Raw genomic sequence first — 12,402 nt, forward strand, 5'->3', positions numbered from 1 at the left:
GGGACTGGAGCTCAGTCTATGATCAGAACTTAGTCTGGGACCAGGGCTCAGCCAATTTTTTTTTATGTGTTCTGTTTGTTTGGGTTGTGCCATGCATACAGCATGTAGGATCTTATTACCGCAGCCAGGGATTGAACCTGCGCACCGTGCATTGGAGGCATGGAGGCATGGCAACTGCCAGGGAAGTCCCAAGCTCAGCCAGTGTTGAACTTACTCAGGGCTGGGTCTGTTTGGAGTCAGCCTGGAGGTTTAGCTAGAATTGGGGATTATCTAGATTTGGGGAACAGCCAGATCTGGGGGTCAACCCAAGACTGGGTCTTGATTTGACATTCGCCCAGGGTTGTGGCTCAGGCTGGATTTGGTGGCTGAGCCTGGGGTCCTGTCAGTTGGGGTTCAGCTTGGGCTCAGAGCATAGTTCATGGTGGGGGGCTAAGCTGGGGTTAAGGTCAGGAGGTGGACTGGATCTGGGGACTTAGCCATAGCCAGAATAAGGCCATGAGTCAGAGACTGGGCAAGAGAAACAGAAAGATAGACAGAGAGGCAGAGGCACTCGACAGAGACTAGATGGAGAAAGAAAGAGAGAGACACTGAGCTGGGCCCTCAAAACAGCGGTGTCAGGAGCCCCACTGGAGACAGGAGTGTGTCCGCTGGTCACTCACAGCCTGGGCGTAGGCACTGTAGGGGCTGAAGGGCAGGGTGAGGGACGGAGTCAGGATGCCCAGCTGGCCCACCATCTGCTGCATGCGCCTCAGCGTCCGCTCCTTGTCTGTGTCAGCAAACTTGACCACCAGGCTGGAGGAGGCACCCTGCAAGGGCAGCCACAAGCAGAGAGGGAAAGAAGGGGGACATTGCCAGGACTCTGAGGTACCTTGGGGGGAGTGTAGGGGTGTGGGTGGCAGCAACTATCAGCCCCTCCCTCAAGGTCCCAGGGGCCACAGTGAGGCTAGTCTGGAGACCAGCGTCCTGGGTCTCGCACTTGACCTTGTAGGCTGCCATGCACACAAGTGGGGCACCCAGGCCCAGTGGGGGCTGCCTCTGGGAAGCAGAGGAGGACCTGACTGTCAGCCATAATTTCAAAAAAGGTGGAGAACCCAAGTGCTGGAGAGGAACAATGAAGGCCCATACAGAGGATTCTATAGCTGCCCACACCTGAGAACAGGTGAGGTTCCAATCATTTGAGAAATTGAATACCTCATTTGATGGGGAGCTCACTACCTCTCCACTCACTAGCTCCATCAGTGGATGGCTCTGAGCAGGAGAAAGCTTGACCTTGGATTGAGTTGATTCCTCCCTATCCAAGGACTAGAACTGATGCCCAGTGACCCAGAGAGCAAGAGAAGGGAGGATCTGAGACTTCCCTGCTCTTCATTCCATGTTGCAGAACAAGAGAAAAGAGAGTGGGTTCCCCGAGGCCTGTCTTGTGGCAGATTAGGACATTTTTGTACAGTGATGGAGGCTCCCAGGGCCACTTTTCTGGGTGGCAGGGCCACCTCCAAGACCCGAGTGGTCTCCTCCAGCCTCTCATGGCTGCAGGCCCACCAGCTCCCAGTTCTAGACTTGCCACCTGCCTATCTCCCACACTGGCCCCACGGAAACATTTCCCAATGGCCTGCCCCTTCCTTCTCCTGAGGAAACCCTGGAGGGCTCCCCATTGCCCTGGGAGGAATCCCAAGCTTCTTGGCCTTGAACTGCAGGCCCCTCCCGCCCCATCCCTTCCTGTTCCTCTGGGGCTCACACATATCTGCACACACACATGCATTCCACCCACAGTGACTCACACTCACCATCCACACTCACATGCATACACTCAACAATATATGCACATATACTCACACACACATGTACACACATATTTGTCTACATTCACACACGTGCTCACCCCTCCACACACACTCACATACTCTTACAGATGCACACACATGCATTCATTCCCCCCGTATCACTGGGGCACACTCACACACAAACACATATGTGCACTTACCTATATAACTTACATATGTGCACTCACATGAGCACACCCTCTCAACACACTTGCATGCATGCAGTCACAGTGTATACACGTGCATATGCATCAGCATACATGTGAACATATATCCATTTCCACACACTTCATGTGCACACTGACACCCATCTACTCACAACAACACACTCACATACAGACATGGAAGCACACTTTCAGGCACATGCACGTGTGCACACCAACACACACACTGGCCCACACATACTCACACATGGGCAGCCAAACACTGGCAGAACATTCTGCATAGTCTACACTTGCATGCTTATACACACACACACAAGTACATACATATACCCAGTCATATCACCATCAGAGATGCACTTCTTTCTCCCCACCCTGTCCCCTCACTGAAGAAGGGCCAGGGGTTACCAGATGGCTGGGATGGTCAGGCCAGGCCCCTCCCCCTTGCCTACCCTGACCCAAATTGCCCAGGGCAGCTCTGACTCACCGGCATGGTCTGGCTGCCGTGCAGGGCGTGTATGGCCGCCTGAGCCTCGGTGTGGGAGGAGAACTTCACGAAGGCACAGCCTGCTCCGAGAGAAGGGGAGGGGTGAGGGGACACAGGAGAGGGGCTGGCAGCCCTGCACAGCAGGTCAGGATGGACATGGGCAGCCCACAGGTCGGACAACAGAGAGACAGGCAGCCACATGTTCAGACAGACAGTGGAACAACAAAGAATCAGACAGTAAGACAACTGTTTGTCCAATACATCATCAGAGGGTGTGAGGTGGTGCCCAGGGTAGGGAGGCAGGAACTGCCCATTAGAACAAGTGAAGGGGACACGATTAGAGAACACCCACCAGCCACCAATACCACAAGGTCCAGAGTTGTAATTAGATAGGCAGAATTAAAGTGACAAACCATCAGACACAGAGAGTGACATGGACACACTCGGGCAGAGGTACACTCAGACCCAGATGGATACACCCATGTGACCAGAGTTGGATAGATGGGGGTGAAGAGTCATCGGGCAAGGGCAGAATCAGGCAGACAGACAACCAGAGACCACTAGACACAGGCAGATCCAGACAGATGGTCATAGGATCCAGTTCCAGACAGAGGGCTATGGAAGGGTCACACGAATTTGAGGGAGAGGAGTAAAGATGTTCTGGAATTCGATAATGATGACAGGTGCATAGTTCTGTGAATTTTGTGAAGCATTTCACTGTCCACTTTTTTTTTTCCCCACTGTCCACTTTTAAAAGGTGAATTTTACAGTATGTGTGTGTGTGCTCAGTCTTGTCCAACTCTTTGTGACTCCCTGGCTCCTCTGTCCATGGGATTTCCCAGGCAAGAATACTGGAGTGGATTGTCATTTCCACCCCCCAGGGGATCTTCCTGACTCATGGATCAAACCCACATCTCTTGCGCCTCCTGCCTTGGCAGTATGTGATTACAGTGTGTGATCATATCTCAATTTTTAGAAAAGAGCCAGGCAAATAAATAGACAAGGACCGTCAAATATATTCAGTCCTAGTAAGACAAAGTCACAAGGGCAGAGACAGGCCAGTTCTGGACAGATAAACCTGAACAAATAGAATCGGGTAGACAGAGATCACCAGACACCTGAAGACCCAAACAGAGCAAACCAGAAAACAAGTTGTTGGAGATCATAAAACAATCATTCCTGGACGGTACAACCTTATAGGAACGGTGGAGTAAGTAGGATCAGGTAGACCGATAGTCCAGAAGACACAGGCAAATCCAGACAGAAACAGTCTGATGGATACAGACACAGGAGGCAGGCCCAGACGTCCTGGGCTGCCAGGTGGGACCAGGTGAGACTAGACAGCCTCTGCTCGCCCCGCCCCCTGGGCCAGCCCCACCCTTTTGTGTGCCTAGAGGAACCCCATCCGGCTGGCCTGCTAACCACGTGCCAGGCCACGCCCACTGTGGGCCAGTCCCTTCCCACAAGCTCAGCCCCGCCCCCCGGATCCAGCCTCCCTCTCCTGGGCCCGCACCGCCCCATCCCACCAGCCGCGCCCTCCTATAGTCCCGCCCCCGGAGCTAGCCCCGCCCCCAGCCGGTCACCTTTGCTGCTGCCGTCAGGTCCCCGGAGCACGGTGCACTCGTCGATGACCCCGAAGGGCTGGAACAGCCGCAGCACGTCCTCCTCTGACTGCTGCTTGTTCAGCATCCCCACAAACAGCTTCCGGTCCCCTGTGGGCGGAGACACCACCTCAGCCAAGTCCTAACCTCCGGGAACTTCCGCACCCCTCTAGCAGAAAGCCGAGGCACCCGGGCGTGGAGCGGGGCCCCTGGACCTCCCCGGGCCCTCTTCTGCGCGTGTGAAGGAGGACGCAGCCTCGCGCTTTCCCTGCCTGTGTTTCTCACCCGCCCACGTGCCTGAGGCTTCCCACCTCATTCAGTGCCCTCTGCCTAGAATGCCCTCTCTGCTCAACTGCTCCCCATTCTGGGCAAAACGGCTACTCCCGCCTCTGGGCTCCTCCACCTCTCTGAGTTCTTCAGAAAGCCCACACACAGTACTAGGGTCTATGTCTGTCTGCCATCTAAATTTTCTAGGCAGCGATGATCACTGAGGGCGCCTGCATTCTCACAGTACCCAGCAGAGCTCCCCATCGGACTTTCCCAGGGCTCCGGAGAAGCCAAAAAATCAATGTCTGATGAATGAATAAAAGCATGTGTGTGCAAGAGACCAGGTGTCTGGGGATCCTGGGATTGGCTGGAAGCCTGGCTGGGACCTGCCCAAGCCTAAGGCCAAGGGCCAGTCTGGCCCAGCCTCTCCCATGTGAGGGAGTAGAGCCCTCTCCCGCCTCCCGGGGGAGTTGCACTGCTCCCCTGTAATCAGGGACCAGGCAGCTTCCTCTGAGAGGAATGGTGAGTTGGGTTGCTATGGAAACCCGTTCTCTGGCAGCTGTCATTCATGGGGGTGGGAGGGAGAGAGAGGGACAGGGAGAGACCAAGAGACAGAGATAGGCAAAGAGAGGAACAGGAAGAGACAAAGAGACACACAGAGAGGCTCTGAGAGAACCAGAGAGATAGGAGGAGAGAAAAAGATGAGAGAGAAACAGATGGAGGGAGAGGGAGAGAGAGAATGAGAGAGACAAAGAGAGACAGACAGAGATGAAAACATGCAGAGCCCCTTCTCCAATCCCTGACCCCCACTGGAAGCCAGGTTGAGAGTGTGAAAATGGGCTCCCAGCCCAGATGGGCTTTACCACACTCCTATGCATACACAGAGGTCCTAACAGCCCTGCCCACCACACCATCTCCAAGGCTGAGTGCTCTTCTTCAGGCCCGCAATCCATCTGAGATGGGGAGGAGTGGTCAAAGGATCTAAGAATGGCTAGTCTTGGATCCCATGGGGGACAGTCAAGCATCTCCTGATGGCACACACCCATCCTGAGGTCCAACCTCACGTAGACAACAAGACCGAGCCTGCACACCCACACTCCCAGCCTAGAACAGTCAGGCACACATGCTTGTACATATACACCTATGCACCTATGCACTGCCCAGGCACACAGATGTGCACACAGACAGGCACTGAACCAGCCAGAAAACACATGCCCATGTGCACACACCCATACACATCCGCACACAGGCATACCCAGGAATGCATGCTCACACACACACATATGCACTGGCTCATATGTCCAGTTGTGCACACACACAACCCAGAAAGCCATCCATAGTCCTTTGGGGTCCCCCAGTGCCTCTGCATCTGAAGATATCCATCACTGCAACCTGAAATGAATCAGGTATTTCAAGTTCTAGGGCAAAGCAGCAGGGCCTGGCCATACCCTCCACAGCTGGGCCTGTGTCCCTATGGTTAGGAGGAGGGACCCATGCCTTCCTTCTCTACCACCTTGCCCCACCCTCGCGGGGGCCTCTGCCTTTCCCATCACCTTTTGTGCAAGGATTTCCCTCCTCCCATTCCTCCATCAACCCACAGCCTGGCAGCCGTGGAGAGATGACAACTACCTCCACGGCTTTCGCTGTCCGCAGGCTTCACCTGGATTGGCCGCGCCATCTGTGAAGAGAAGGGGAGGGAGGTCAAGGTGGACAGTGGGGGTAGTGTGGTGGGAGCTTCATCTGAGCCCTGCCAGGCACTCCTGCCCATTTCCCCAGCCTCAGCATCCCACCAGCTTCTGGCAGCAACCAGCACCTCAGTCACACCCAATGACACATGGTCCTACCTCCAGGGCTTTACTCTTGCTACCTGAAAAACTCCTACTTTGCCTTCAAAACCCAGGAACAATACCCCTTCATCCAGGAAGTCTCCCTGCTGCACCCACCCACCCCTCCCCGAAGTATGATAGATTGCTTGCCAAGATGGCACAACTCCTGTGGTCCCTGTATGTAATGGGACATTGTGGCTCCTCTCATTGAGAACCGGAGTCTGTTTCTTTACCTCCTCTATCTGGACTTGGCCATGCAACTTGTTTTGACCAATAGAATATAGTGGAAGTGAAGTAGTGGGAGTTCCAAGTCTCTTGGCCTCAAGAGACTTGGCCATCTTGGAACCCTGGAGACTTCAGGGTGGACAATTCCAGGTGACTCACTGGAGGATATACCTCATGCACAGAGATGCCCTGCTGACAACTCATGGGGGTGCCAGGCAGCTAACCCCAGTCAAGCCCCAATTGACTACAGCTGCATGAATGACTCGGAACGAATCAGCCAAATTGTCCAGTTAACCCCATCCTGGGCTTGCCAACCCACGGAATCATGAATAAATAAAATGATTGAGGCAGCTTATTACTCAGCACCAGCTGACTGGTACACCAAGGCAGCTAGTTTTAGCCAGCTTCCTGAGCCACAAGTCAGGAGAACTGTCATACTTGAATGGACCAGCCTTCAATCTGGCCTCATTGTTCTGGACATGTCTGTCCACCACCCTCCAGCACTGAAACTGGAAGAAACCAATGAACTATTCAGTGGAAGAAATTCTTCCCTAATTCCCGCTCCTGCAACTTACCCAGCCCTGGGTATGAGCTAACGCAAGTATTTCAGAACAGACTTGAGGGATGTGGGGTTGGGTGGCATTTACTTCTCTCTTGGCTCTAGGACAGAATCTTCTTCCCAACCCGGTGTCTCTGGTAAGCTGTTCATCCCAGTTCAAAAGCCCCCATGCAGGCAATCCTTCCACCTTTTGGGGCCCTTCCTCTCTCTGCCTCAGGGCAGGAGGTGTCTCCATGTTTCTGTTTTGCTCCAGACTGAGACCATCATGTTACTCCCCACCCTTCAGGGCAGGGTACAGGAGAGAATCAAAGGAGTTTGCTGAACTGAAGTGACCAGAAGGAAGTGGTCAACACCTGCCATCACAGAAAGGCACCTGGTCCCTCTCCACCAGGCCTGGGGTCGGAACAAGTGCTGGACCCAGCCCCCTCCCAAGTCAGTCTTGGAGTAGATCCCCAAGGCCATTCGGAGGCACTTGATGATACTTGATAAGTGTTTTCTAATCACAACACAGCTGCCCAGCAAGTTTTCAGAGAGAGAGGCACAATTTTTACCATTTTTTACGGATGTCAAAATCAAGGCCTGGAGAGGTATTTTTCTGCTCCCCCTCCCCTGGTGGGCCCCCTCATCTGATACGCTCCCCCATTTCAAGTGTGTGTCTGAAGCATATATGGGCCTCCTCAATGTGAACTCAGCCTTGGGAGCCCCAGAACTCAGGGGGTTTCTATTTCCCCCATCTTGGCCCCCATTTCCCCCAGAGCAATCCTCCTGCCACCCAACCACACCCTCAGAGGGACCCTGACCACCTGGGAAAGGCCCAACCACACCTCCCTTCCCCCACCACACACACATACACACAAACGCACATATGCACGCGTGTGTGCGCGCGCACACACATCTTAGACCCTCTTCACCTGGGTACCACACCCCACTAGCTGGAGGCCTGAGGAGAGATTATTTCAACCAGATGGGACCAGTTTCTGGGCTGAGGGCAGACTGAAGTAGTGAAGGGAGATGGGAGGGAGGGGGCACCTGGGCTCCACTTTCCCTCTCCCCTACCTCTCCCACCCGCCTCCGCTGGCCCTCACCTCCTCCCCCCCTCCCAGCACCTTGGGCAGATGAGGATGGGGTTGCCATGGCAACGCTGATTCACCACACGGAAGCTGGCAATTGTTGTTGCCATGGAAACCGCCTCTTAGGGGCGAGCCCAGCTCCTGCCTTGCACAAAAGAGATATTTAAATATAATCTTCTGGAGACGGATGAGCCAAGGGAGGGAGCGAGGGAGGAGGACCACAGGGAGGGAATCTGCCCCCATCAGGGCACCCTCCACCCTTATCCTTCTCTCGGCCTGGATACCTGCTTCCCATCTCCCCCACCTGCTGCAGAGCCTGGGACCTTCTGCCTCCTACTAGGAGGCCCCTTCCCCCTCCTGGGTCAGCTCAGCGGGAGGGAAGGGGTCCTGGCCTGGTTCTAAGAAGCCTGGTGGGTATCCCCTTCCTCTCCAGTCCCCCACTCGAAAGTCGAGGTTCTGAGGCCCGGCCATCCACATCCCGCAGACCCGCGCCTCGCCTTACCCACCGGCCTAGAGATGCGCGCCAGGCTGGCATCCATGTGCCGCCGCCCGCCCGGCTGGCCCTGAGAGCACAGGCGCGCACACGCGCACACGCTCGGGCTCCGCGCCTCGCTCTCCGCGCCCAACGCCCAGGCAATCCGCACGCCAGAGGCCGGGCCCTGCCCGCGCTGCCCGCCCAAGCCGGGAGGAGGCGTGCCGAGGAGAGCTGGGTTTCCCCTCACCCCACCCCTCCTGTCGCCCCTGCCCACCCATCTGGCTCTGCCCACCTCCTTCCGGCTCCCTCTCTCCATCTGTCCCACCAAGGTCTCTGCCGAATGCCCTTCCTCGCTCCTCTACCTTCCCTGGCTCCCCATTGTTGTATCCTTTCCCTGCCCTTTCCCTCCCTCTTTGCACTTGTTCAACGACATTCTCATGTGCTTCAAGCTGAGTAATTCTGCAACCTCAGGGAGCATTCCACTAGTCAGGGTGGGGGAAACAGAAGGGCATACAGACACTTCCAGACTCACGGGGCCGAGTGCTGGGAGAGCCTAGAGCAGAGAATGGTGAAGACCCAAAGACTTTCCTGGAGATGCACTGAAGATGGAAAATTTGAAGTGGGTTTTAAAGTATGAACAGGAGTTCATGGCGGGGGAGGGGGGGTGAGATACAAATTGGAGCAACACCTATGTCCATTGATTTATTTAATCTCCAAACAACTTTATGAAATGGAAACATGCCCCTTTTACAGATGGGCAAATCAAAAAAGGAGAGGAGAAAATCAGAAGCAGAGACCAGATCTCCTGCCAGTTTTCTCAGGGTGAGTGGGGATCTCTGAGAACCCAGCCATCCCTCCAGCCAAGGATCAGGTGGACTAGGGCTCTGGGCAGGCATACGTTAAGTGACTGGAATCCAGTCCTGGCTCTGCCACCCAGCTCTTGCTAAATGACTACAACCAAGCCATACACCGTTGGGAAAATAGGGTCCTTTATGTCTGACTTATGTATATGAGAGATGGGGAAACTGATGCTGCTTGGGGGAAGGACTGCAGGAAGACCCTTTAGTAGACAGGCTGGGGCCCCAAATATTCTCCTGGGTTTCCAGAGCTGTGCCTTTTGAAGGTGTGGGGGCCCAGAGAAAGCCCTGACTGGGTTGTTTCCGGATGGTGTGGAGGAGGATGAAGCAGGTGGAACCGTATCTGGGCTGTCGGGGGTAGCATTCCATGCTCTTCCTCTCCCATGCAAGCCCCTCTCCTGTTCTAGATTCTGCCATGGGTCCCTACTGCCCTTGGGGTGGAGTGCCAACTCCTCACCCTGACATCCGAGGCAACTTTGTTGCTCTGTCCCAAGCATTCCTGCCCCTTTCTCCTCCCCAGCCCTGAGGACAGTGGACTGGAACACACCCATGTGCACCCCACCCTTGCCCAACAAGCCCCTTGGAATGTGACCTGCCCCCAAAGCCTTCCCCTCCATCCTCCCTGCTTCCGTTGCTTTGCCCAGTCGTTGCATTGATGATAGCATCTCCCCCCATCTTAGTACACATTCTGTTCCTCTTTTGGAGGGGTTCCCAGGGTCAGGGCTGGGGTGAGGGGCTCTAAGACCTCCTCCCGAGAAAGACCCAGCATAGGGTCCACAAGTGGCAAACGAGATGAGACAAGACAAGACCTATGGTTTCCAGACTCCTGTCCCACAGGCAAGAGTGGGGCAGGCGTGCTGGGCAGAGTGCCCGGCACGGGAAGTAACCCAAGAGCTTGTGCCAGGCGTGTCTGAGCTGTCCCCGTTTCACGGGAGAACACGAGCTCAGGAAGAGACGTGACTGGCCAGAGTCCCACAGCTCGACTCCTGGGACCATGAGTTCATTCATTCGGCTGTGTATTTGCCAAGTGTATGCTCAGCCTCTGGTGTGTCCCAGCTCACAGGACCCTCAAAACACACCACAAACCCATTTTACAGATGAGGACACTGAAGCCTCGAAAACCATATCCTGAGACACTTGGCACCTCAGGGGCCTCCTGCTCTCTCCCAGGACTGGCTTGACTCTGAGCCAAGTCATGAGATGTAGGGGAGGGTTCTGCAAAGGGACTACCTCAGATACCCCTGTGTACACAGAAGGGGGTTCAGGGGTTCAGGGAGGGGACTGTGGTGGGGGGCTCACAGTCTGACAAACTCAAACCCATCCCTTTCCAGAATGCTCAGATGAGCTGCATGGCTGCTCCTCGATCTGGCTCATCCCTCACTCCCAAGAGCTTCACAAAGAAAGAGATAGTGTTGCCTCAAATGGCCACCCAGCCCCTTGCTATCCTCAAGGTGGGAACTGGACCTGTTGCCTTTTGTCGCCGGAGTGGGACTTTCTTCCATTCCCAGGATCCCCACCCTGGGTTTGACAGGCCAGCAGAGAATCCCTGTGACAATTGGAGGCATCGGCCCCGTGAGGATTCCAGGGTCCTGTGGTCCATTCTGGGTTCTATTCTGGGATTCTGTTATTCATTGTAGGATCTTATTCCAGAATGCTGAGATCTGATTAAACTGCATCCCCCATGGACTCTGCTGTCACATTCGAAGTGGGAATTGGAAGGGGTGTGTGTCACTTGCTGCAGAAAACAGCACTGGCGGGGGAGGGGCCGTCGGCTGTGCCAAGATGGGGGAAGATGCACTGAGCTGGCAAACCACTGGGCCCACTCCCTCATTCATCGAAAGATGAAGAGACAGAGGTGTCGATCTGTACTGTGTCCCCCAAGGCACATGCACGCGCACCCACCCACCCACCCACACACACACCCGCACCCACACACACACACACAGGGATAGGAAAGGTGCTGGCTGTCTTTGTCTCTAACATGGCCCAGCCCAGGGCCCCTGTCTCCCGGGCAGTGCGCAGGCACGTGCAGCATGTGACCCTGCAGGGCAGGCTTTCTCCTGCAGCCAAGACTCCATCCTCTGCCACTGACACCTGGGAGGAGGCTTAGACTCCTGTGCTCAGACATGCTGACAGGCAAAGGGTCCTCCTGTCCAATAGACCCCACGTCTCTGTGTGCGATTAGTGAGCAAGCCTCCAGCTCTCCTACTGTAAGAATGGTTCCATTTCTGTGGGTGTTCTTGTGAAGGGAGGCTCACCCTCAAAGTCAACCCCTTCTCTCATCAGAATTGGAAGACACACATATTCAGGGATCCTGAACTCCTGTGTATGAGACTGACCCAAACGTGGCATGTGTCCACCCAGAGCAAAACACTGGCAAGGATCTCTGTGCCTTAACAGCAAAACTAGAGACAACTCATATGACCACCAGCAGGAGGATGGATGAATAAATGGTGCATCCAGGCTGTGGAATACCACACAGCAATGACAAAGCACAAAGCTACAAGGCATCATATTGAATCTCATCCTCATGGTAACAGAAGAAAAGGAACGGCTGATTGCCATACAAGTCAGAACAGTGGTTCCTCCAACGTGAAGAGAAGAGAAGGGCTTGGGCTTGGGGACATGGGTCAGGGTGGTTTCCGGGTGCACAGTGGTAATGGGGTGCTTGCTTTATAGTCAGTTGGGTTGCATGTACTTTTCACTAAATGTGCAGTATTTTTCAAATTTTAAGAAAAAAATGTAAGCCAAGCACCTCTGTCCCCAGGATCTAGCTCTGAGCCTCCTCTTTATTTATCAAACATCTGCCCTCACCTCCAGGGCGCAGGGTGAAGCTTACAGGAAACTCAACCAGAGAAGCCACAGGTTCAAGGTCTGTGAAGCAGGGTAGGTGGAGCCATAGTGCTCACCCTCCTGGGTGACCTGGGACAAGCCCCTCCTCGCTCACCACAGTCCCCTTGCCTGTCACATGGGGCCAGAGCAGACTCAGGGCCCTGCTGACATGGCAGCTGGAGGAAGTGCCCCCAAAGTGCTGGGGGACAATGATAATACTGG

The 12,402-nt window shown here is 54.8% G+C and overlaps 1 protein-coding gene across 16 annotated transcripts in view; it reads right to left on the reverse strand.

The window, feature by feature from the left end:
• The window catches only part of CELF5 (CUGBP Elav-like family member 5), a 50,380-nt gene that overhangs the window by 15,358 nt on the left and 22,620 nt on the right, over positions 1-12,402 (reverse strand). For 13 of the 16 annotated variants that reach the window (XR_003589382.3, XR_006059897.2, XM_042250184.2 and 10 more), the window contains exons 3-6: positions 5,963-6,014; positions 4,052-4,180; positions 2,469-2,548; positions 660-806 (exon numbers count right to left, since the gene is read on the reverse strand). Coding sequence is in view for 14 of the 16 variants with exons in the window: in XM_042250184.2 (XP_042106118.1) it covers positions 660-806; positions 2,469-2,548; positions 4,052-4,180; positions 5,963-6,014 (408 nt within the window). In the remaining 2 variants the exon portion in view is untranslated. The remainder of the gene's footprint in view (positions 1-659; positions 807-2,468; positions 2,549-4,051; positions 4,181-5,962; positions 6,015-12,402) is intronic. The other 3 variants (XM_042250185.2, XM_042250189.2, XM_042250186.2) reach the window with 1 other exon arrangement.

The sequence above is a fragment of the Ovis aries genome, chromosome 5 (assembly GCF_016772045.2).
Source record: "Ovis aries strain OAR_USU_Benz2616 breed Rambouillet chromosome 5, ARS-UI_Ramb_v3.0, whole genome shotgun sequence".
Classification (NCBI taxonomy): Eukaryota; Metazoa; Chordata; class Mammalia; order Artiodactyla; family Bovidae; genus Ovis; species Ovis aries.